At 46.0% G+C, this 24301-nt stretch overlaps 1 protein-coding gene across 1 annotated transcript in view; it reads left to right on the forward strand.

The window, feature by feature from the left end:
- The first annotated feature begins 3246 nt into the window (after nt 1–3246).
- The window catches only part of PRKCH (protein kinase C eta), a 193085-nt gene continuing 172030 nt past the window's right edge, over nt 3247–24301 (forward strand). Inside the window, exon 1 of the mRNA XM_080927265.1 lies at nt 3247–3888. Within this exon, the coding sequence (XP_080783391.1) occupies nt 3526–3888 (363 nt within the window). The 5' untranslated portion in view covers nt 3247–3525. The remainder of the gene's footprint in view (nt 3889–24301) is intronic.

Consider the following 24301-nt stretch of genomic DNA (forward strand, 5'->3'; position numbering starts at 1 on the left):
TGATACCAGCGGTGAGCTGTACTTTGCCTGTGGCATTTTGGGGTATCTAACTATCTCACTGTAATGTGTGACTTTAACCAGATAGCCTTAGCAGGCAGACTAAAACACAAACAGATGTTTCTCTCACCCTGGAACCAGTATCTGGCTGTGTTGCCCAGGCTGAACTTGAATTTGGGTTTAGGTCATCCTACCTCAGACTTCCCAGTAAGCTAAGTCTAGAGCACACTCGACCACATGAGCTCAGGTAGATGCTTCTTTTAAAGCCGGGCCCTTCCCTTTACTGCTCCCGTATTGTCAGGGCCGTGTGCAGTCTCTCTTGAGAGCCCCTTCCAGTGTTGTCTCCTCTTTGGTACACACTCTCTTTGTTCTGACCAAACCTTGTGGTTTTTATCTTACAATCTTTACTTCTTTATTTTTTCAGCTCAGCTCACTCTGGGTGGTCATCTACTGCCCCCAAAAGCCTTATTCATTGCCCAAACTACAGGGTACCTTTGCTGTGTGCTTATGTAACCTCAGCATCATCTGGCCCAGCTGAACTCCTCTCTGCTTGAACCCTTTTTCTTTTGCCTTCCACAGTATCTGTGCACGGCACCTTCTTAGCCTTCCTCTTCCTTCCATGGGTGCTTCTCAGTACCCCGTCTTCGTCTTCTCCACCCATGACTGTTAGGGCTTCTGAGTAGCTCTGTCTTTGTTCTTTTTATCTCACGCTGCACTGCCTTTGTCTTTTTTTCCTCTCCTCCAGCAGAGCTTCACCCACTCTTCTGGCTTCCATTATTAATTGTATACCTTGGCTCCTAAATTTATGCCTCTAGCCCAGACTGTCCCTAACACTGTCACAATCACCCAGCCAATTGCCCAGTTTCAGATTTCCACTTAAATGTATCAAACATACATCAAACCCGACAGGTTTCAAATTGAACTCTTCATCTCCTCCCACAAATCTCTTCTCCAGCAATGTTTCTGAACTCCTTAACGGCTCCCCAGCGGACCCAGTTGCTTAAGCTGCGTTCTGCAAGTCACGCTCAATCTTTCCTTTCCTCGTTCCTTCCCGTTCGATCCAGCCTCCCGACCTGTTAATTCTCCCTCCTTAACAGTTCTCAAATCAACCCATTTTTCTTCATCTCCATTAACACCGGAAATCCCAGTCAACAGCAGCCTCCTCACAGGGCCCTTTCCACTTCTTCTTTCAATAGACTGGCCACATGGCCCAAGAAATACCTTTAAATACATAAATCTCATTCTGCCTTGGCTCTGCTTAACAGCTTCCTGGGCTGCTAAGATGGCTCATAGAATGTGTGGCTACCTATTCAGCATCCTCTAACCCATCTGACTCCCATATTCTGTCTCCAGCTACCCAGTCCTTTCTCCAGACAGGTTAAACCGTGCCGCGTCTCTGGTAGTCTGACCTTTCCCTGCTGCCGCTTACTTCCTCAGAGGACTCATCTCTACTCATTCACAGGGATTACATGTGTCAGGACCCCTGACATTTTCCTTCTCTACACTCGCCACACGTGATGTTTCTCGGTCCCACAAGGGTATTGGGCACTTGGCTGTCCTGCAGCTGTCCATCCTGGTGCCTGGTAAGGTGAACATAAAATATCTGGCGTTCCCCAAACCCAGGTCAGCTGTGTGGCCCCTGTTTATCCGGGGACAGTCTTCTTAGCTGAGCAGGCATCCCTCAGAATTTTTTAAGGTGAGCCAGCAGCTCTTTGGAGGAGCCAGGCCCAGCTCTTTAGGGAAGCAGATGGAGTTGATTTCACCCAGCGGACTCTTCTCTGTTCCTCCAGCATTTGCTGGCATACTTTAGAGAGCTCTGCCTGAACTGAAGTGACCCTCTATCTACTTCCTTGCCCCACTCTTTCAGGAAGCTTTGGTATTTCCAAGAGAGGCCCATCCGGCCAGCCCCATTGTTCTCCATTTCATCCTATAGTGTGAAGCAGTTACTGGCCGAGGCCTCAATTCACTAATGTGAAATTGCCCAGAACCTTCTCAGAGAGCCAATCCAGGTTCTAGAAAGGGGACAGATGACCAACCAACCTGTTTAGTAAGAACCAGTATGGCGAGTGTCCTTAAGAATCTTAAGAATGGCTTGGACTTTATGGGAGACATATTGGTTGTGGCTGGCACCTCAGGGAGCAAGCTTTATGGTAGGATGGATTAGACCAAAAAGCGTTCCTAGGGGACAAAATCTGCAGAAGCCATGAGATGGGTAAATTCAGAGTCTGCCCACTCTGACAAGAACAACCTACAGTGTTCCTAGTAGAGGTAGCTCCTAAGCCTCTGTGTGTCAGGGTGGCGCATGTGAACTCTTTTCTGCCCTTATAATTCAGGACTAGGTGGACCAGTTACTACTACCTCTCGCGGAGGAAGGGACTTATTACATCGTGGCCTTGTCTGTCTCCAGCAGAACCAATCTTTCCTGCTCTTTGTGCAGTGACACACCTCTCTGAGGAAGGAGGAGCACAGGATTTCCATCATTACCATTGCCCTATTAAAAAATACACAAACAAAACAACTAATTACTCTCTGCAGGAAAGGCACATAAACAGGATGAGTCTAAGCTGAATCTGGGATGAGCCATCCTGGCAAAGATTAGGAAAGGAACCTCCCCTTCCTCACTGAGCATCCGCCTCTGCCTCGGGCTCTGCTACCCTCCGGCAGGGTCTTCGGGCCACCGCTTAGGGTGGGAGATAGGGCTCCTTGCTGCTGATCTTCCGCATCCACCAGTCCTGCCAACTCTCTCCCAGGCTGTCTCCCACGCCTCAGGTGTTTGCTGGCGGTGGGCCTGGAATCCTTTCTTTTTGTTCAACCCCCCTTAGGGCAGCCTCTGGCCCAAACCGCACCCCCAACCCGGCCGCCAGGAGCTGGGATCGGCGAGCACTCCGGGCGGGAACCGCCCTCGGGGTGGGTGGGGAGTGCGGGCCCCCTCCACCGAGTGCGTCCCGGCACCCACCCCGCAAGGCCAGGCTGCGGGCGGCGCGACACGCCCCCGGGGTCCGGAAGGCGTGGCAGCCCGAGCCGGGTTTCTGAGAACTTGGAGCCTGGTGGCGCGCGGCTCCAGCCCGGGATGCGGCGGCTGCTGCTGCTTCCTGGTTCTCAGCTCGCCGAGTGGGGGAGAGCGTGAGCCCGCGGAGGCGGGGGCAGGAGGAGCGGGCGGAGGCGGGGGCAGAGACGCCAAAGCTGGAGCTAGCCGGACGGGTCGCTCCTGCTCTCCGGGGCGACTATCTATCCGGCCCCGGAGAAGGGGCGAGCCCCGCGCTCTCCGGAAGGACGATCGGGAGCCCAGCAGCCCGCCGAGGGCTCGGAGCCCGGCTCCCCTCCTTTCCACCTCGGGAGAAAGGGCGGGAGGGAAGGAGGGGAGGGGAAGGTCCCTTGGAGGAGGCGGAATGGCCGGTCGCAGGGGGCTCTTCTCCCCGGAGCTGTCTCCACGCCCGTGGCTGCGGAGAGGACTGCTCTGAGCCCGGGCTCCCAGCTCCCTGGTGCCAGCCTCCGCGGCCCCCTCGGGGCTCCGGCAGCAGCGCCGGCATGTCGTCCGGCACGATGAAGTTCAATGGCTATCTGAGGGTCCGCATCGGAGAGGCTGTGGGGCTGCAGCCCACCCGCTGGTCCCTGCGGCACTCGCTCTTCAAAAAGGGCCACCAGCTGCTGGACCCCTACCTGACGGTGAGCGTAGACCAGGTACGCGTGGGCCAGACCAGCACAAAGCAGAAGACCAACAAACCTACCTACAACGAGGAGTTCTGCGCCAATGTCACCGACGGCGGCCACCTGGAGCTAGCCGTCTTCCACGAGACGCCCCTGGGCTACGACCACTTTGTGGCCAACTGCACGCTGCAGTTCCAGGAGCTGTTGCGCACGGCGGGCACCTCGGACACCTTCGAGGGCTGGGTAAGTTGCGATCGCCTCGCCCCTTCAGGTCTGCTGGACCTTTTCTCCTTTTAATTTTCGAAACTCGGCAGGGTCCCGCTTTCTCATCGCCCTGCAGGGATAGGAATTCCCTCTAGACTTTGGTCCTTTCCAGGTGGCCTGCACTGTTGACGCGACAGCTGTGGGTGTATGCGGGCGCAGGTGTGACTCTGGGAAGCCGTCCTCTTTGTGGACCTGGACTTTGCACGTAGGGGAAGCCCCGTGGCGATACAGAGCTCCATCCCCCTCCTCTCAGGGTAGGGGGTTTAGGAATCTCAACTCTCAGCCCACTGGTAGATAAAGAAAAGCAGAGAAGGGGCGATATGAAAGGGATATGGTTTCAGTCAAGTGCTTCGAAGACTTCTTAGGAGAAAGCCATACATTCTCGCGAATATTATTCATAGTGTTTATGGATGCATGTTGGTTCAGCTACACAGACGTGCACACGTGTTTCAGCATGCACATCCATTACTTCCCAGAGGTACAAAAGCTACACCGGCAGGGATCAGAGTGAATACATGCATGGCTTTGCACCCAGGCAGTTTTGTTTAGCTTTTCCCTTGGGGATTGGGGCGGGGGTGGAGGGGGTGGGGGGTGGGGCGGGCGGCTGTGGCGGTATTGGTGATGGTGGCGGTGGTGACTAAAACTTCTCTATGTTTGCTCTTAAGTTCAGTCAGCCTGGAGTGTGTGGGTGCTGCAGTAGTGTTTCCAAACTATTGCTCTGAGAAGAGGTGGCCAGGACACCTTAGGTTTGGATGTCCTCCCTCTGCGTTGACTTATAGTTGCCCACAACTTCCTATACGTTGCCGCCGTTCCCATAGTTCCCTAGAGATAGAGTTTCTACTGTAAATTTCTAGAGTGCCTCACACAGCGCCAGAATGCCCTTACGTCTTAATCCTCACTGTGCCTTTGTGATGCTGGGGTTATTGTGCTCACTCTGAGACGCTGAAACGATAATTACAACGAAGTGGTTTGGCAAAGTGTAGTGTGCGGTAAAGACTCTAGAGTTTAATAATGGTCTAGGCTCTGACAGGAGCGAGTTTGGAACCCGAGGTACATCGTTATGCAGAGTCTGTTTGAAATTCACAAGTGGTAGAACCAGATGAATAGTGACAAAGATTTGCTATGTATTTTATGCTTTGGAGTGTTATTTTCACCATATATTCTATAATAGTACAGAAGGCTTGTAAAAATTCACCTTTTAAATAGAAAATTAAAAAAAAAAAATCCATGACTGTTAACTTTGGTTCTCATATTATGCAGTTAATTTTATTCACCTTGGCCTAACTCTCTTTTTCTTTTTGGAATTTAGTAGTGGGCCAGATGGGGTCTGATTAAATACAGTTAAAAATTAATTTTGTTGTTTGTTTGAGGCAGGGTCTCACTCAGTAGTCCAGGCTGGCATGACTTTGGGACAAACCTTTTGCCTCAGTTTCCCCAAATAAGTTTCCAAGTTTTCTGTGAATGTCCAGACATGGAATGGAACTGAGCATGAGGAATTTGAAGTAGTGTTTGGTTAGAAGTTAGGCTGGGCAAGTCTCTAGCGGTATTAGGTACTGGGGTATGGTGGTGCAGGCTGGCCGTCTCGGTATTAGGTACTGGGGTATGGTGGTGCAGGCTGGCCATCTCTATCGGTATTAGGTACTGGGGTATGGTGGTGCAGGCTGGCCGTCTCTATCGGTATTAGGTACTGGGGTATGGTGGTGCAGGCTGGCCGTCGGCCATGACAAGCACGTCATCCTGGAGACAGCCTAGATTAGCTTGAAGATTTGAATCCCATGGGAGCTTTTAAACACCTCACTTTTAAATAAACTAGATAGGAGCCTCTGGCTGTGGGCCTCCAGCATCAGTACTTAGAGACTTCCTTGGTGACAGAGAAAAAAAATAGGATTGAGAGCATGGAGCATAAAGGAAGACCTAGACATGAGTTATGATTTAAAAGAAAAAAAGCTTAGCGGAGGGTTGACCAGCTGGGGAGGGCGTGGAGCTTCGTATTGTTGCAGGGTATGAGTGAAGATTTAGATGTGAACTGCAGTTCAAAGATCTATGTTGTTTAACGTTATGCCTAGATGTTTGATAGGACCCACCAGTGGCATTTTGGAAAACTTTAATGGCAGGATAGGGGCCAGCATTTAAATGACATTGGAGCCAGTGATTTGTCATCAATTTATATTCACTTAGATGGCATATAGATGTCTGTCTATATATGTGTGTATGTGTATGTATATGTATAATGTGTATGTATAAGTATATATAGTTCTAAGTGTTTTGAAACCGAGGATAGTATGACTAGAATGTTTTCTTGTTAAGAATATTCTTCAAAATTATATTTTATAGTCTGTAGAAATGTATTTGCATATCAAACTCAAATGCGTAATTTGTTCACAGTTCAAGTGCAAGAGTAAAAATTACTCTGCTTGCTAGTAGAACTACAAATTGCTGACCTAAAAAAGAAGAAAAACTAGCAACTGCTGGAGCATAAGAAAGGGATGTAACTATGAGTTCATTATAAACCAGCCTTTTTTCCTCATTAGACTAGACCGCAAACCTCTCTATGCTTCGTTGCCTGGGACACTTTCCAAGAATGAAGATGGTAACCAGCTATTCTGGCTTTAATACGATAGTTTTTTGGTGTTCCTTGGTGGGAGAAGTGTAAAGAGCTATTTTAACAAAATGTTTATCTGGTGCCAGGTCCGGCACCTTACGTTCTTATTCACTGTGCACTCACCTTATTCAGTATATATAAGAGAAACGAAGGTGGTGGGATGCAGGTTAAAAGTTTTCTTAAATGGAAACTGATCACATCTTACTCTGAAATTGATTAAGACCTCAAGTCAAAGATCTGTGTTTTCACCTTGAACCTGAAGAGCAAAGGGAGCCAAGAATAAGGAAGTTCGTAGAGATAACAGGATGCAGCCAAGCAGAAAACAGGAACTTCACAAAGAAAAAGCAGAGCCTTTCCGTTTTTCGATTGATAAGCCCCGAGCTTGAGTTATGATGTAAGGGGAGGCATGATGCTCATTACCAGTGTTTGGAATCAGAAGTGCTCCAGAGCCTACCAACACTACAGAGGGGGGCACAGGAATGTCACAGTGTCAGGCCAGTGAGCTCTATGTCTCAGACCAAATGCACATATAGCTCGAAAAGACAAACTGCCCACTTCCCCTCAAGTAACTCAGATAGTTTTGTGATCATTAAACTGATTGAGTTTATAGTTAGGAGTCTGCAACAACACAACTCAGTGTCCCAGATGGCTTCACTGATGACTTATGTGCTTAAAGATGAATGATTACCTGCTTTGTACAGATTCTTTCAGAAAACAGGAGGCAGTGAAACAGATTACTTCATTATTTGAAATGATACCAAAACACAACGAAGACATCACAAAGCAAGACAAAATACCTGCAGGCAGATATCATCCTTCATGATCTTAGGTGCAAAAGCTTTGAATTTTCGTCAGTTAAATCCAATGCCGTAGCCAGTAGAGAGTACACCATAAGTTAGTGAGGGCTGTACTCAGGACTCTAAGATGGATTTAATGTTTGTAGAACTGCCAGTGTGCACCTCTTGTGGACAGGGTCAGAATGAATGCTTGCATGATCACCTTAACAGATTCAGAAAAAAAAAAAAACAATTGAGAAAATGAACGATCCATTCAGGATAAAGTTTCTAAGCAAGTTAGAAACAGAGAGAACCTTCTTAGCATAGAGGCCCGTCTGTGCTAATGTGCAGGAAGATCTTGGTGACAGGTGAATAATATTCCACTGATCAGGCAGGAGGCAGGGTTGAATAATATTCCACTGATCAGGCAGGAGGCAGGGGTGCTGCTCTTCCTACTTTCCCCGCACTGTTCAAGAGTGCAATAAAAAAGTTTCCAGAAACAAAATGCCCATAGATCACAGAGGAAGAAGTAAAATTGTCTTTATCTAAAGAAGAAGAAAAAAGACCAACAGTCAAATTTAGCTGGTTTGCAGGATCCAAACTAATAACTAATATACAAAAGTCAACTGTGTTTCGATATCATTATCAGTGAACTATTGAGAACTGGAATTATTTTTAATATGTCACTTGTAAGAAAACTGAGAATGAAATTGGAAGAATTGGACAAAATAGATGTGAGACTTTCCCAGTGGAAATGATAAAACTTTGCTGAAATAGTGAGGCAAGGAAACGGGGACTATGATGTATTCAGGCTGAGAGGATTCTGAATTATTAAGAACCCTGTTCTTCCAAAATATTCAGTAGATGTAAAGCAGTCTCAGTCAGGATCTCAGTACAGCTCAGTAAGTCATAGAAATTGACGGACGGATACTAATTATATAGAGATGGACACAAAGGGCCTGGATTGGTCTAAGAATTATTTTTAAAAAGAACACATGGAAGGATTTGCACTATCTGGTATTTTAGAGTTTCTTGTAGTGTTACCATAGGCCAGTGGAGCAGAAGAACCCAGAAACAGATCTGCACATGAACCACCAGTTATACGTCTGACAAAAGAGCCCGGAAGTTAGTTCAGTGGGGAATGAGTTGACCTTCTCAACAAGTGGTTGAGGCGTTGACTTCTGCCCCACACCATGTACAAAGTTAATTCAAAATGCTATAGGCCTTCAAAAAGAGCCTATAAGATTTCTGTAAGAAATTATAGCAGAAAATTGTAATAATTTTGAGTTCAGCTAATAAATAAATAAATAAATAAATAATAAAGGAAGAAAACATAGCAATCCCAAAGCCCCAAGTATTAAAAAGATTGGGCTTTGTCAGATTTAAAACTTACTTCTTAAAAGACGACCAACAGTATAAAACCACTTACACAAGCCAATGCCTAAGAGCAGACAACTGCGTAATACAAAGTCAGGCAAAGTACTAGCAACACAAATAAAATAACTCTTAAGATTTCAGTAGCAACGAGAAAACACCCGATCTGTGCAGTTTAAAAGCAGGTCATGCTACCTTTGTGGTAAATAGCATATTGAAATAGACCCCATAATCTCAACCACGCAGGAAATACAGATAAAAACAAAACAGAATATCACTGTATCCCCCCTGGAAAGGCCAGAGTCAGCGCCCTGCCCGTCACAAGTGCAGGTTGGGAAGGGTGCAGCTGTAACTCGCCCACACAGCTCTTAGGAAGGTCACATGCTGCAGTCCTCTTGGAAAACTGAACATGTACTTACTGTATGATTTATCTACCCGTGTGCTTACCAAGAGAGATCAAACCATTCACACCATGGCCTGTGCATGATCGTTTACAGTGGTTTCAACTGTGACGGCTCCCAAACCGGAAACTCGTGTGCAGCAAACAGGAATGTGTAAATAATTGTGTTTTATAGCCATGCCGGTCAGAGCAGATGAATTAGTGATATATGCAGCAATGTGGGTGAATCGCAAAGGAAATCTGCCCTGTGGGTTGGCTACAGCCATTTCTTTCTTATACCCTCCCCTCCCCCCCCCACACAAGGAGCATAACTGTGTGATTCAATTCATGAAAAGTTCTGGAAAATGAAATTAAGCCCATGGTGACAGGAAGCACGTTCGTGGGTGTCTGGAAATGGGGAAAAGATAGAACATAATGGAGGCTCCTGGGCATTTTGGGGACAGGTGAATTATTTAGTATTTTGACAGTGATGATGGCTCACACTGATGGCACCAAGAGCTCACCAAGTACCACTGGATAGCCTTGTGTTCCACTTCAGCCACTCTTCAAGAAGGTTGTAGACAAACAGGCAAGGCGTATCATCTTTTTTTTACCGGAAGTGTGAAAAGGGTGCTAATAAAGACAGGTTTGAATCGGCACTGCCTCTGAGAAACGGGGTTGCTCCCTCAGAGCAGGATCCTAGAAAACCAAAGCCTAAGAGAGCAAACCTTTTAAATTAATTCCTGGACACGTTCTTATCTAGATTATCACTTATGTTTTTTTTTTTTTTTTTAAATTCTTCTTCTTCTAGAACTTGTTTGTTTTGTATAATTTCTTGGACTTCAGAATATCCAGAGTTTGCTTAAGGCCCTGTTTCTGTTTTTCCCCTGGTATTTGCCTTTGTTTTTTGACTTTTCAAGTGGAGCCTGGTATTTAGAACTCGATGCTGGGTGTAGGGGACACTAAGGAGGCAGGAGGAGCTGGAGGTTGCGTCACGGAAAGACCTTGGCGCCCCTCAGGAAGGAAGGACCTGCTTGGCGGGGTCCCAGGCTCTCTTCCTGTTCAACTCCTGAAGACATTCTGTTCTGTGTGGCCATTGGGAGCAGCTCTCTCAGTTTCTCTCTGAGATACCGGTTTGATAGTCCTGTCAAGTGAAGCCTTCTGGTGCCCTGTGCCCAGTCAGTGACTGTCTTTTGACCTGAACACAAGGACATGAGCTTTTTTTACACCCAAATTCTCTATTTCCTATCACTTGGCTTATTGTCTTTTGTACTCTGTAGTGGTTATTAATTCTCATGATTGATTTTTCAATCCCCCCCTCCCCAGCCAGCTGTAAGAAGCTGGCTAGCTTGCAGTGTTTTAGGGGAATGTGATTTAGACTCTCTAGGGAGGTCTGTTCTGCTGTCTGAATGAGCTATCTAGTCCTTCCATTTCATCGGGAGATGGATTTTGCTCTGGGAGAGCTGGTTGCTTTGTCATATAGGTTATGGCTGGGATGGACTCTGCCCCCCTCAGGAGCAGTCCTTCTTGTCACGTTGCACCATAGGAACATCGTCCCACAATCTTGTTTTGCCACTTGAATTTCTCTTCTTATCACTCTCTGAGATCACTCTGCTAATCAATTTCTTTATTGTACCTCTCCTATTTTTTTTTTCAGCCTTGGTGATTGAACCCAGGGCTTCACCCGTGCTAGCCGGTCTCTCCATCACTGAGGTACCTGTATAGTCCTCACATCTTCCTTCTATAGAGTGTAAGGTCTCTGGGAGCAGGGTACTATTCTGACCTCAGCACTGTGAACAGTCTGTGGTATGTGACATTAGATATTTGCTAAAACAAGCAAAGAAATACAAAAACAAACAAAAAACCCTAAATAAATAAAACAAAGAAGTTTTATGTGATGTTGGGGCAAATAAAGTGTATGTATTTTTCTTTAAACACTTCAATCATCTTCTGAGCCAATCAGTGCTGTATCTGTTTGTCAGTGGCCATGTAAACTTGAAAGACTGGGTTGGATGTTTATGTCCATTAAGTATATTAGCAGATGGAAAATGCTATGCGAGGTGGGCTGGTTAGTTTCCTGGGGCAGGAGGGCCCTGTCAACCCTGGGAAGGTGCTCGTGGGTTGTATAAAAAAAAAAATAAACCAGCAAACAGAGTTCCTCCATGGCCTCTGCCTCAGTTTCCACCTCCGGACTCCTGCCTTGAGTTTTCTCAATAAAGGACTATGACCTTTTATTTCCCAGGTTCCCCAGTCATGGTCTCTACGACAGCAATAGCAAGCAAACTAACACAGATGGAACATTCCTGGCTTTATTCATTCTAAAAGTCTATGGGTTTCTGCATTGGTAACACCTGGCCCGTTCCTTCAGTTTTGAGCCCCACGTTAAGTCTGGAGGCGTATGCAAGAACAGCATATCTTTCGCCTTGGAGAGCTACTGAGGTTGGTGGGTGAAGTCTGATCATCTCCCTTGTGCAGCGTGGTTATCTAGAGTGCATCTGAAAAGATACCTTATGGCGATGGAGGTAAACAAATTTGTATGAGGTGGGTAGCAGTTAGGGAGGGAAGTCTGTGAGGTCTTCTGCAGGTTTTTTTTCCTATTTTATGCAACAGTTGGTTATCGTATACCTCGTTGTGTATTGATGGCTAAGTTCCCCTTTATTAGGATGTAATAAAAGATGGAGCCTGCATAGTTCCACTCGTGTTATTATAAAACCCAAAGTGGCTTTTTTCAGTTGCTAGCCAGAAACTTCAACTCTTCCTCCGTTTCTCAGGCCTAATCAGAGAAACCTACAGGCTCTAATTTGGTTAGGGATGTTCTCCTTTGTTCTGCTGCTGGTTTCCTCTTGAGACGTAAATCTCCCCGATCTCTAGTCCAGTTCCTCACAGGCCAAGCATAGTGTTATTCCTACCTACAGGCTTTGTAACAGAGAGTACGAGCCCAGAGAAGCTTCTCTGAACTACCCGGTTGTGGTTTGCCACTCCTTCAATCTCTCTTGGCTTCAACATCTCCAACCCGAAGGAATGGAGTGTGACAGGGTTGTCTCTCACATACATTTGTGGAACTGCTCTGCAGCCGTTCGGAACATAACAGTGGGCAAGTGACTAAGCCTTTTTTTTGGTTGGAGGTCACTAGTGTAACATACATTTCTGTCCGAAATGCCTAGCTATGAATGCCCATCTTGGCAGAGTGAACCGTGGGCCAGGTTTGAGGTTGTACCCTTGAGAGTCCGTGGGTGAAATAGATTCAGCCTGTTCCTTTGCAGGTCTCATAGTTCCAATGAGGAGATAAATTGGGGATGGAAAACCCATAAACAAAACCAGCCAGGAAATTACAGCACAGAGGCCGTTGTCAGGTATTGGTAAGCAACTGGTTTGGGGAAAATACGGAACGTTTTCCTGGAGGCGCAGGGAGCTGCTTTATAATGCTCTTACATAGAAGCCTGGGTGGCCTGCTATGCTTAAATGACGGAAAGATCCTTCCTCAAGAGGAACAGGAACTTCTGACCTGATGAAGCTCTCCAGGAGACATCACAGGTGAGAAAGGCTTTCCTGTGTCTCTGATCCCCCTGCCCCCAGAGGCTTTGGAAACTATGGGAAGGAATTAAGTTTTGATATCTGTAAATAGCCTGCAAATACTTGTGACTTCCATAGGCAAGAAAGCGGTTAACACTGTATTTGACTCATACAGCACCTCAGATGTGTATCTTAGGAGAGTTGTAGAGGTTGAGCTGAAAAATATCAACCTAACTCCGAAGCACCACAGTAAGTCTGACAGTACCTGTGCCTGCACACAGCCTGGAGGTGGACATACTTGGCACAAATGCCTGTTACACAGAACCAGGAGCCATTTAGTACGGTGACACTCCAGTTTGCCACGGGCTCCACCACTCCCTGTTACAAAAGCAGACCCTTTGACTCAGTGCCTTCTCAGTCCTGGGAGGGTTCAAGCTGGTAACACCATAGCCTTCATTTTCGGAATGTGGGAACTAAAATTCCAGCCCAAGCATTATTGTTGCCGTGCTCACAGGAAGTGTGACACACAAACATGAATGCATTCAAGATCTGTATACCATGCACACAAGACACTTATTAACTTAGAAATATACAAATCAATATTTATCTAGATTCCAGTTTAGCTCTGTCGAGGTGTGTCCTATTCAGAGAAGCGGATGTCCCAATAATTATGTTGGGGAGTTAACTTTTCCTGGAAATTAGTGTTTATTAACTATCCCATTAGAAGAAGACCCTTTGTATCTTATTTTATGATAGTGCTAAGGTTTGAATCCAGTGCTTGCATAGATGAGGTGAGCCTCACTTTGTTTTGTAGTCCACAACTTACAGCGTATCTGAGGGCTGTGCTGTAACTCAGGAGAACTGGACTTGGCGTGTGACTTTGTCCCGTTAGCTGGGATCTTAGGGAAATCTTCACTTCTGAGAGTCTCAGCTTTCTGGCTTTTATCACCAAAGTATCACACCAGAATATCCCTAAGGACCCTTCCATTTGTATAGCCTCTGCCTCGATCCTGTAGGTGACTATATATGTCATTTCCTGCTCTAGGTGACTGTCATTTCCTTCCTTTGGAAGTAGCTGGGTTGGTAAAGCAGTCAATGTGAGTTATGTCTCATCAGAGTTAGTGACTCCTAGGAACTGAATTGGCCCCAAATCTAAATTGCTCAGGCTTGGAGAGTAGTTAGCCTGTGTCCAAATGAGTTGTCCGGCACCAACAGTGATGTTGGTGTTATTTCTTTGGCTTAAAAAAATCAGACTGAAGTAATTATGGTACAGCCTCATTTTAAGCCAGGTGGTCGTAGTTCTTAATTTACATTAGTTCACTTATTCTTCTATAGGGCACTTGTAAGTTATATCCCTCGTACCTCGTGTCAGAGGGGGAGAGAGAGAGACTGACAGAGACTGACTAGCCCACTGTTTAAGCTTTTGATAGATTCTCATTAGCAGGGTAATTAAAGCTTTGTAGTCTGGAAGTGTCTGTAGCCACCAGTCTACATCTCCACCCTAGGCGGTGACAATACAATAAATCAACTTGCAGGACAGATGTTTTAATTAGATAGAGGAAGGAGCCCAAGGGGACTGGCTTTCACAGCCCTGCAAGGCTGTGCTGAAGAGTCTTGTAAGGCAGAACGTCTTGCTGAGTACCATCCAGAAGGTTCCATCACAGGTATGATGCCAGTCTGCTTCTGTAGGACCCTGTGAATCAGAGCCCTGACCGTCAAGTCACAAGAGACTGGTGTGGTAGAGAGACCCTACAGGCCACTCATCAGAAGGTGTTTACTGTTTGCTGCCTTCTCAGAAAGGTCCTTTGGTTTCCTGTCTTACCCTTGTACCTCAACCTCACAGGCAGAGGAATGCTTAATGGGATAGCAGTGGTGTTTGGTTTGTGCTTGAAGAAATTTGCCAGAGCATAGAACCATGGTCAACCTGAGCCCCTCATAATTGCGTTAATAAACCAGGTCATTTGGGGCCTGTGTGAGCATGTTCTATCCGGCCCTGCGAACCTAATTTCAGACCTAGGCTTCATTCTCTGCTAAAACCACAGGCTGCATTTTAATTTTTTTAAGTCATATTTATCCCATGTACAGGCACAATGCCATCCCTACATGTCTGCAGTACTTAACCTGTGGAATTGTGTGGCCTCTGACTTTAAGTCATGTATGCATTAGCATGGTTTTCTAAATGGAAATGTGTTCATTTGTTCATCAACTGCGAGTCTCTTGGACATGTTGACATGCTTGTCTGTGTTTCGTGTGGCTGGAAGAGTTGAGAGCAGGGTTCAGGCTAAGCAGATGGCTCAGAAACCATTTCAGTGTCCTGACTGGTAAAAACTATGGACCTGTGCATGTGTTTTTTTTTTTTTTTTTCTGACCATATTCTGGGAGTCACCTGATTAGTGGTATCCTGACTCCTGACTTTGGATGATATAGAGTATCAGGTAAAAATGCCTGCTTGAAACATGTGGGAGTTCAGGCTTTTGTTTCTCACATAGTGTGGTTCTAGTCTTTGTCCCTTGTGTTGGAAGACACCTTCCCCCCCCCATTAATCTTAGGAGACAGTTGGCCAGTTACAAAAAGAGAGAAGCTATGCATTTTGAGGTTGTGCTTTAAAAGCTCTGATTTTTCTTTTTAGTTCTGGCTCCTGGTGGAACACAGTAGACCCTGGCTGGCTTTAGGACCATTTGGTCGTGTTATTTAGGTAGGTTCATTCAAAAGCCTCTGTATTTGAACAGGAGCTTTGAGGTTTGCAGCAGACAAAAAGAAAATTCAAAACTGGGGCACGTTGAGTGACCTTGGTTTGGTATCTTCTGAAGATCTAAACTTTCCCCTGGAGATGGAATAGGGTTTGTCTGTTCTGTAACTTCCGCTAAAAACCCTTTGCCATTTTTGGGAGATGTAATAGCTTTGTGGTGTATGGCTGTCAGTGCAAGACAGATTCCTGACATGGGTAGCAGTTCTGCATTTCTCTTATCTTTGGAGTTGCCGGTCTCCTATAGCTTGGGTCATGCACTTTAGGCCAACATTCTCTCTCCACTGCACCCCGAAGTGGGGTAGTGTAAATACCAGCCTTTCACAGGTGCTTGTCAGGTGCTACTGCGTGCCTAGGTGTGTTCAAGGGGGGTCCGTGACCCAGAGCCGTAACCTCATGGAGCTGTTGCCTGCACAGATAGGTCAATAAAGGAGAGGGTGGGGAAATGACCAGTTGGCAGAAGCTGACCTAGCAAGCAGGTGGCCCCAGATTGGATGCCAAACACAGCATAAACTGGGTATGGTGGGGGCATGCCTGTAATGCCAGTCCTCGGGAGGGAGAGTCAGAAGGATTGGAAATTCGAAGTCATCTTCAGCTGTATAGCAAACACATGGCAAGTCTGGGCTACAAGAGATGGAGTGTCAAAAAAAAAAAATACTAAACGTCAAGTGATGAAGAGAATATAACAAATTACACAGAGATTTGCTGCAAGGTCAAACCGTGGTGCTAATCGAAAGAACCAAAGCTGCTTTGTCCAGAACTGCAGAGGAGAGTGCACAGAAGAAGCACACGGCTGTGGGAAGGTTAGAGCAAGGTGCTCAGGCAGAGACAGAGCAGCCTGGTGTGTGAGACCCAGGTCAGGATGGTGGCAAGAGGGGAGAGTGGGAGCCAGCCAGCTCAGGGCTACTATCTCAACACTGCTAGTGACAAGTACCTTCCATTTCTGGGGGATCGTGGTTAGATGTCATGTCATACCTTAATATGCCCAGCACACAGTAGGCCCTCAAGAAAGAATAACTACGGATGCTTTGTTGACAGTGACGTTCAGAAAAGGATCATAGTGGCCAACAAAAGTCTCTTAGAAGATGGTGTTTAGGACACCAGCGCTTCAAGGTGGCCATGGGAAAGTTTCTCAGGGCGGGGGAGGGGCAGCCTTGTGGTTGTTCCTCAGATGACATCAGAGAAACTTCTGCTTATCGAACTTGAGGATCTGATTCTGTCTGCCAGCTTCAGGACCATGATTGTTGGCTGACGGCCTAGAACTGCGGTGGAGAAAGAAACCAGAGTCTGAACTGTGTTCTAGCTTTTACATTTTCTCATCTGTTTCTGTAAACTCCTAAGTATTAATGGAAAGCTTTAATAATTTAAAGGGATAGAATACTTGTATTGCAGTGGCACAGTTAATAGGGTGCAAAGGCAGTTGTTCTTAATAAAAATATAAACTTAGAGATGAAAATTAAGTAGTTGACATAAATAAGGTTCTTATTAAGAAAACTACATACAGTTTATTCTTGCTTACTTTGGGGAATTCACTTGCTTGGTTGGTGACAATTTTATGAGTTAGTTCTTGACAATTTAAAATAGTTTTGGATAAGGTCGATTTTGCAATAATTTTTCCCTTTATATTTCTGATCCCCCTCCCCACGGAAACATCCATTTAGCCTGTGTTGAGTATAGAAAGGCACATGAGCATTTGCCTAAGTCTTACAAGTTGGGGCACAGAATCTATAGTTGTGGACCAGTAACACAGATGCAGGCTTCCAGGGCCCTGTCAGACAGCTGCCTTCTGTACCATGTCTGTTCCAGTTCATCGTGGTGTGATGCCTGGATTTCCGCAAGATGCTAGCTTCACAGTTAGTTTTGCCTCCTGTTAGCTGTCTAACTCTTGCAAGTCAGTCTGCCTGCCTGTCCATCTGTCTGTCCACCCATTTGTTCACCGTTCTTCCTTTCTTTTTCTTGATGTGTAGTTGTGTTGCTGTGTTTTTATGTACTGTATCTGTGTGTTTTTTGTGTGTATCTATCTATCTATCTATCTATCTATCTATCTATCTATCTATCTATCTATCGGTCTGTCTGTCTATGTGGTGTTTGTCTGTATATGTGTGTATGTGTGGTGTGTGTGTGCACACATGTGCATGCACATGAACATGCATGTGTGGGTCTTCTGTAGAGGAGAGGACAAGATTTGACCTTGATATCTTCCTCTATGGTTTTCTTTCTTTCTTTCTTTCTTTCTTTCTTTCTTTCTTTCTTTCTTTCTTTTTTTTCTCCCTCCCTCCCTCCCTCCCTCCCTCCCTCCCTTCCCTTCCCTCCCCCCCTTTTTTTGGAGCTAGTCCGTCACTGAACCTGGAACTCACTGATTGGCTAGGCTGGTCTAGGAGCTATGGAATCTTCTATTTCTGGCTCCCAGCCCTTGAATTACATGTGTACTGCCACACCCCAGCCTTTTACCTGTGTGTTGAGGATCCAAACCCAGATCCCCATGGTGGGCAAGCATCTTCCCCACTGAACCCTCTCCCCAGCCCCTAGCCTCAGCTTTCTGTCCCTATCAGCATCTACCTCACAGGGTCATGGGAGAATTGAGGATGGACTTATGTAAACCATTAATGTGGTCATAGATACTGCATAAAAAACAAAGCTTAATGTTATAGTCACAGCCATGGCTACTCCTGTCCCTCAGCACATCTAAAGCTGAGGGCATTCTCAAGGTACTGCTAGGGCATTTATTTACAGAGAATTTTGGAGTTAGAAGGGAGATTGGAGTGCAGCTTTCTTCTTTTGCTTTATCTTTGAGGTGGAGTAATGGAAATCAATAGACCACTTGTAGCCACCCCTAGATGGGAAGATGGGTTTCTAGGGATTGGGGATAATTTCTGCACGTGTTCGCTTAGAGATCTTGCAAGGAATGTTGGAAAACAAAGTTCCTGTTGTATATATAGTTACAATGCTGGCCAAGAATAGCTGATGAAAGTTGTCAGTGGTATCTTTTGGGCTCAGAGGTAGTGCAAATCGACAAACCAGGAAGAAATAAAATTGTAGTGTTTAGCTGCAAAAAGGCTGAAGGAGTCCTTTGAAAAGCTGAAGTGAACATTTTAATGTTGCAGTTAAGGGGGTGAATGTAAACAGCCCCTTCCCATAGACAATAAAAGATGTTTCTGTTGATTAATTATTTAACTATAATTAATATTTATTGGGCTGAGTTGTTCTATCCTGCTCTCAAAGAGGGAAACTCCAAAAGGTGGGCCATTTTGCACCTGGGTTTATGGATGAAATCAAGGGTGCCAAGAGTTCTGATTGGTTCTCAGAAAATAGAAATGCTTTTTGCCCTCATTTTGAATAGGATTATCTGTACTTTTTTCTATCAGCCAGACACTCGTTTTGGGTTTTCAGGGCTTCAGTTGACTTTACATTAACATTAAAATCTCAGAACAAACATCCATTAGCTCTCCAGTACATAGTAAGGCTTGTACTAGGTTGGAGTTGTGTAGAAGTCTCCTCTCAGTGAGGGAGCTTGTGTTTGTTTGAGTCCCTGCTGGGCCTCTTCTCCTCCTTGTCATGCATGCCCTGTACCTGGATTTCAGATATATTGATTTGCTGTGCCGCTGCTTGGGCAGATGTCTGGAATGAATGAGAATGTGTGTATGGCTCTTTGCCCTGGCTTTGGTGATGACCTTGCTATTTTCAGCCCCGAGAAGTGTTCTCTGTGTGAACACCAGGACCCTCAGGCTCATCTTGACATCCGGTGAAGTGCCTGCCCTTATGTGGTAAGGTTTTTGGAAAGAATTGTAGAAGGAAGAAATTTTTCACTGATCTTGGTTCTTGAGTCAGAATGGGGAGCTGAAAGGTTCCCTTAGAATGCATCTTTCCGATGGAGAGAGCACGTTTTGGGGGGTGGCGCATGTGTGAGGTCTGGAGAAGCCCCAGGAATGGTTCATAGAGAGTGGTTCCAGAATGGATTTTGTTCCTTGACTGTTTAAGTGCAAGAAATGATTTTCCGGACTCCCATAAAATGTTAATAACTTTAGTTTAGGTGATAGGATGTAGATTTCAAAATAGGAAAAGTTGAGAGGTTAAACACTGTCCGTAGCTCAGAATATATTAAGAGGCCTCATGAGAACAGGCACAAAGTCCACAGGGTACAGCCGTGAAGGGATGGCTGCCCCTTTCTCAGGAGATATCCTGAAGTTGTTGCCTCAGTCCACTGGTTTGCATTTCCCTTCAGAACTGAGTTTTTCAGGGGCCATTCTGACGCCATTTGTTATAATTTGACTCTGTAGGACTTATGCATCTAATATTTTGACTCATTACTTTTTCACAGTATTAGGGTATTCTTTTAGGCAGGGTCCTGCTCGAAAGCACTGGCTGTCTGTATACTGATTATGCGACTTCTAGGTGGGTCTCCCATGTACAGCCCATGTCCTATCTTAGCGTCCCGAGTGCTGGGAATACAGCCGTGAGTCACTCATTGTGACTCACGGTTTTGCTTTAAATTAGAAAAGAGTAATGATCCTGGAAAGTAATTTCTGTCAGGATATCACACGATCCTTTTCAACAGCATTCTTTCTGTTGCCACTATATTTCAAAACGTACGTTCATGTGTTTATCTTATATGTGAGTGTATTCACATCTACATACCTGTGTGTCACAGCGCACACGGATGTCAGATGACAATTTGTGGGAATACATTCTCTCCTTACGTCGTCTGGGTCTGAGGATTGAATCCAGGTTGTTAGGCCTGGTGGAGGTGTTTTTAACCCACTGAGTTTTGTAACCAGTGGTCCTCCGATGTAGTTCCGAAGAGCTGTGTGTCCGTGGGGATCATGTCAAAAGGGAGAAACCACCCCAGGGAACTGGTGCACTTCAGTCTTCTCCACGCTCAACCTCCTCATGTCTCTCTCTATGTCACACCCACAAACAAGCCGAGCACACACATCTCAACACTTGCTTTAGGTTCTCCTACGACAGGAGAGTGGATCAGGTGCCCTTTGGAGGAGCTCATGGAGGTTGTCCTATGGTTGGAGGGCAGAACCGACCCATGATGTCATTATAGATGACTGAGTTCAGGGTAGAAATGTCAGTAGGGAACTAGGGGATTGTATCTCTGAGCATGCAGGGTCACTTTTTGTAGGAAGTGGGTCCTGGAGTCCAGGGGATGTTGGTATTAACCAGGTTGAAGGTGACATGTACATCCTCCTCTTCATCCTGAGGATTTTAATTTGTCACCTGGAGTTTTCCCTGTACCTGTTTTTCTTTTCACCAGGCAGAGTGCTTTTTACTAGCTGAGTGCTTTTAGGAAGAAAATGTGCCTAGGTCATACAGTTGATGGCATGTTTCAGACCCTGACACAGCTGCCCCACAGCTGTGCTGAAGGGATGATTGGATTGGACACCTTGGAGAGAGGCATGAGGAAGGATTCTTTTTTTTCCCCTGGAGTTGGCAAATGTCTCTGGGGTACTTGGGAGACATGTGGGTACCCTTGTGGGGATATCCTTATAAACCCTGATACCTACCTCTGTAGTACAGCTCTGGTACCTTACAGGAAGGGCTGAGAGGGTTCTCGGTATCCATTGGTTCTGAACTGGACTGCCAAACTGATTTGCAAGTGAAGAGAAGGCCCTGTTTATGCCTAAGCTACTAATTCAGTGCACCTAGAAAGACAGCGAAAGTGGATCACATTTTAAAAATCATACAATGGTGCTCTCCTTATTCATAAGAATGGTTGTACAAGTCTTGCCATTTTCTAGCATTAGATAAGGCTTGGAGAGATACCCTTGATGATGAGTTAATCAGTAAGCACCTCTCTAGAGGTCTGAAGATGCCAGAATGTATCCTACCTATCTGCCTTCAGCCTTTATCTTTCAGTTAATGAGAGTTTTTCTTTTTTCTTTCTTCTTCTTTTTTTAAATCTCTGCCTAAGGGCAGTCAATGTTTGACTTAGCTGGAATCTGACTTACTGGCTCTAGACCCGTCTTTCCACTGGGCTTCATTTCTCCCTACTGTTGGGGTGAACGAATCCTTTGTGTTTTTTCAAAGACCCGACTTGATCAGAAGCATCGCACCCGTAAGTGTTTCCACAGGAACTCTGCCCTTTGTCTGTGTCACTGTGGTGGCTGCGCACAGAACCCACAGGGCGGAGGTGTCACTGTCCCCGTTGAAAATACAACAGATCTTTCCATCCCTCAGTGTGAATTTTCCAGTGGGTTCTGGGAACACTGGGGTGTCTTGAACCCCAGGGTTTACAGGAGAACTGATAATAAGAGGTCCTTACTGATTCGTCGAAGGTTGGCATCTGGAAAAAAATGGCTTTGTGTTTCCCGCTCAGGGAATATAAAGGACAGTGAGGCACCGAAGCCTGAGGACCGTGTGGTATTATCCTCAACCCAGCCAGGGATCATTAGCTATGGAGAAAGTGATTCTTGTCCCTTTTTCTTTGGGGATCAGACATTGTTCTCAGTGAAGGTTTTTTTTCCCCTCTGATCTTCTTTATACGCATTTACTCTATTCATTACATACAAGGTGGCTGGATTCTAGCCAACCCTCTGTGGTGGTGGTAGATATTTTTCTGGTAGGCTCTCCCATGTGCAGACTGGCCTACAACTTGTAATTGTCCTGTTTCAGCCTCCCAGCTGTTGGGATTGCAGGTCTCAGGCCCTATGCCTGGATTTCCTATTTACCAGCAATTTCAGTGAAGCACTTGCCAAAAGGACCTGGTTTGGGGGTTGATTAATCAAAGATCTGGCCAGGAGCCTAGGGTGCTGCCAGAAGGGGCTTAATGCAACTTCAATTAAGAAATGAACGACTCTCAGACAAACGTAACCCAAGCAAGAGATCACATCTTACCACGGTTCAGCCTATGGAGTAATGGGGACTGTGCTAGTCTTATAAACTCCACACAGGTACAGCTGGAAAGGAGGAGACCTCAGTTTAGAAAATGCCTCTATCAGATTGTCTGTGGGCATGTCTGTGGGGACATTTTCTTGATTAATGATTGGTGTGGGAGGGCCCAGGCTACTGGAGAGTCCATGAAGACTGCTGTGGGACCATCTGACAGCTGTAGGCGCAGCTGGGGCAGCTGTCGGGTCTGTATAGTACAGGTTTGTTTGTGAAGGAGACGGGAGCCAGGGCGGCAAGCCAGGGAAGTGCTCCTCCACAGCTTTTGCTCCAGTTCCGCCTCTAGGCTCCTGCCTTAGTTCCTTCACCGACTTCCCTCGGTGACTGACTGACAGGAAAGCATCAGATGAAATAAACTGGTTCCTCCCTATGTTGCTTTTGCCATGGTGTTTATCACAGCAGGAAGGACCAAACTAGGACCGTGACCAACAATCATGACACTGGACTGGACAGAGGAGACTTACCAGCTGATCCTCTCAAACAATGAAAGGATTAGACTGTTAGCAGAAGAGCCTCATTTGTTCTTGGGCTGGAGCAGAGTATGCAGGGTGGATGGCAGATTCCTTCCTACCCTTATCTTATATCAGACTTCATGTGAGAAGTAAAAATCTAACTTCTTGTCTCTAGGCAATATTTTTGAGTAATGTTTTGTTATATAACGTCCTGCGACATTCTGCAAAAATGTAAAACTGTGTAGAATATGTGTGTGTGTGTGTGTGTGTGAATACAGGGAAGTTAGAAGAGTTCTGTCTATAACTTTGTCCAGTTGGAATGGGTAGAATTGCCTTTAGCTTAAGGAACTCAGTTGGGATATTCAGAACAAATGGTTTCTAGGTGTGCATCTTGTGTGTGAAACGTGTAGTTGGGGCGACTGGCTTTTGTGAGGTCCAGAACCTTAATGGGCGGTTCTGAAGTGTGAGCCCTGTGCTCCCAGAACCTTGACATTATACTAAACAGGTTCTGCGTGCTGTAGTGCATGTTCTGTTGGATGTTGATCCAGTGGGGTTTTCCATCAAGCTCTAGCCCCCTGTCCTGAAATGGTGAGCATACCACCCCAGTACCATGCATGGAACCTGGAATTGAAGGGTGATAACTTGGGTGCTCAAGATAGAAGGTTTCACACAGGCAGTGAGCTGGCTGATCATAAATTCTCTTGGTGTTAAAAGATCAAATGACATCTATAGACATGGACACATTTGCTGTGTGTGAGGCTGGATTTGTAGCAAGATACGGAAATAAATGTCACCTAGTGTGACCAAACCCATGGGAAGCAGGATGAGATTTGAGCTAGATGATACCTGGTAGTTTTTCAGCCATATTGGCACAGAAGGCAAGCTGGACGTTCACTGTGCACGTGTGCGTATGAAATGACCCTAACCACTGGTGTGACAAACTGAAAACAGATCCTAGTGACACATTTATTCTCCCCCCTTCATCTGTTCACGTGCTTAATGATTATGATCATTAAAGATACCAAAAGCAAGTGGGTGTCATGGAGTGAGTGCTAGGCAGATGCCTGTGAGCAGACCTGTTCCTTTCAGGCCACAGGACCATCTGACAGCTGTAGGCACAGCTGGGGCAGCTGGCGGGTCTGCACAGTGCAGGTTTGCTTGTGAAGGAGACGGATAGGATGGTCACAGGCTATGACCCATGACCTGATTTGCTGGCCTTTGCTGGGGTGAGTCTTCTTCCTCCCACGGCTTGTGTGGCCGTCTTCTTTCCCTGGGCCCAGCTTGCTGGCTCTGCAAGCCGAAGGAACCTTGCTGGTCATTCAGGACGAAGTTGTCCTTGTTTTAAGTATAGTGATAGCTCTGAGCTCACGGGGGAATAGCCGAGGCTAGACTCCAGGGTGTCCAGCCCCACAGGCTGGTTTTTCAGTATCCAACTTCAGGGGCCTTAAGAAGCTTGCTAAGAGGGCATCTTTCTATTTCTGTCACAGCAGAGGTCCTATGCTCATGTGCCCCCAGTTCCCGTTTCTGTGCTGTTTTCTAACTAATCATTTCCCTCTGTCCACTATTTCTAGGGTAGCATGTGCTGCATTATTCACACAGAAATGGTCTCCCTTCAAATGTCCTTCCAGGACGCTCGTTTAGTGACAGTCCCCAGGGGTC

Source organism: Micromys minutus (assembly GCF_963924665.1).
Source record: "Micromys minutus genome assembly, chromosome: 1".
NCBI classification, from domain to species: Eukaryota; Metazoa; Chordata; class Mammalia; order Rodentia; family Muridae; genus Micromys; species Micromys minutus.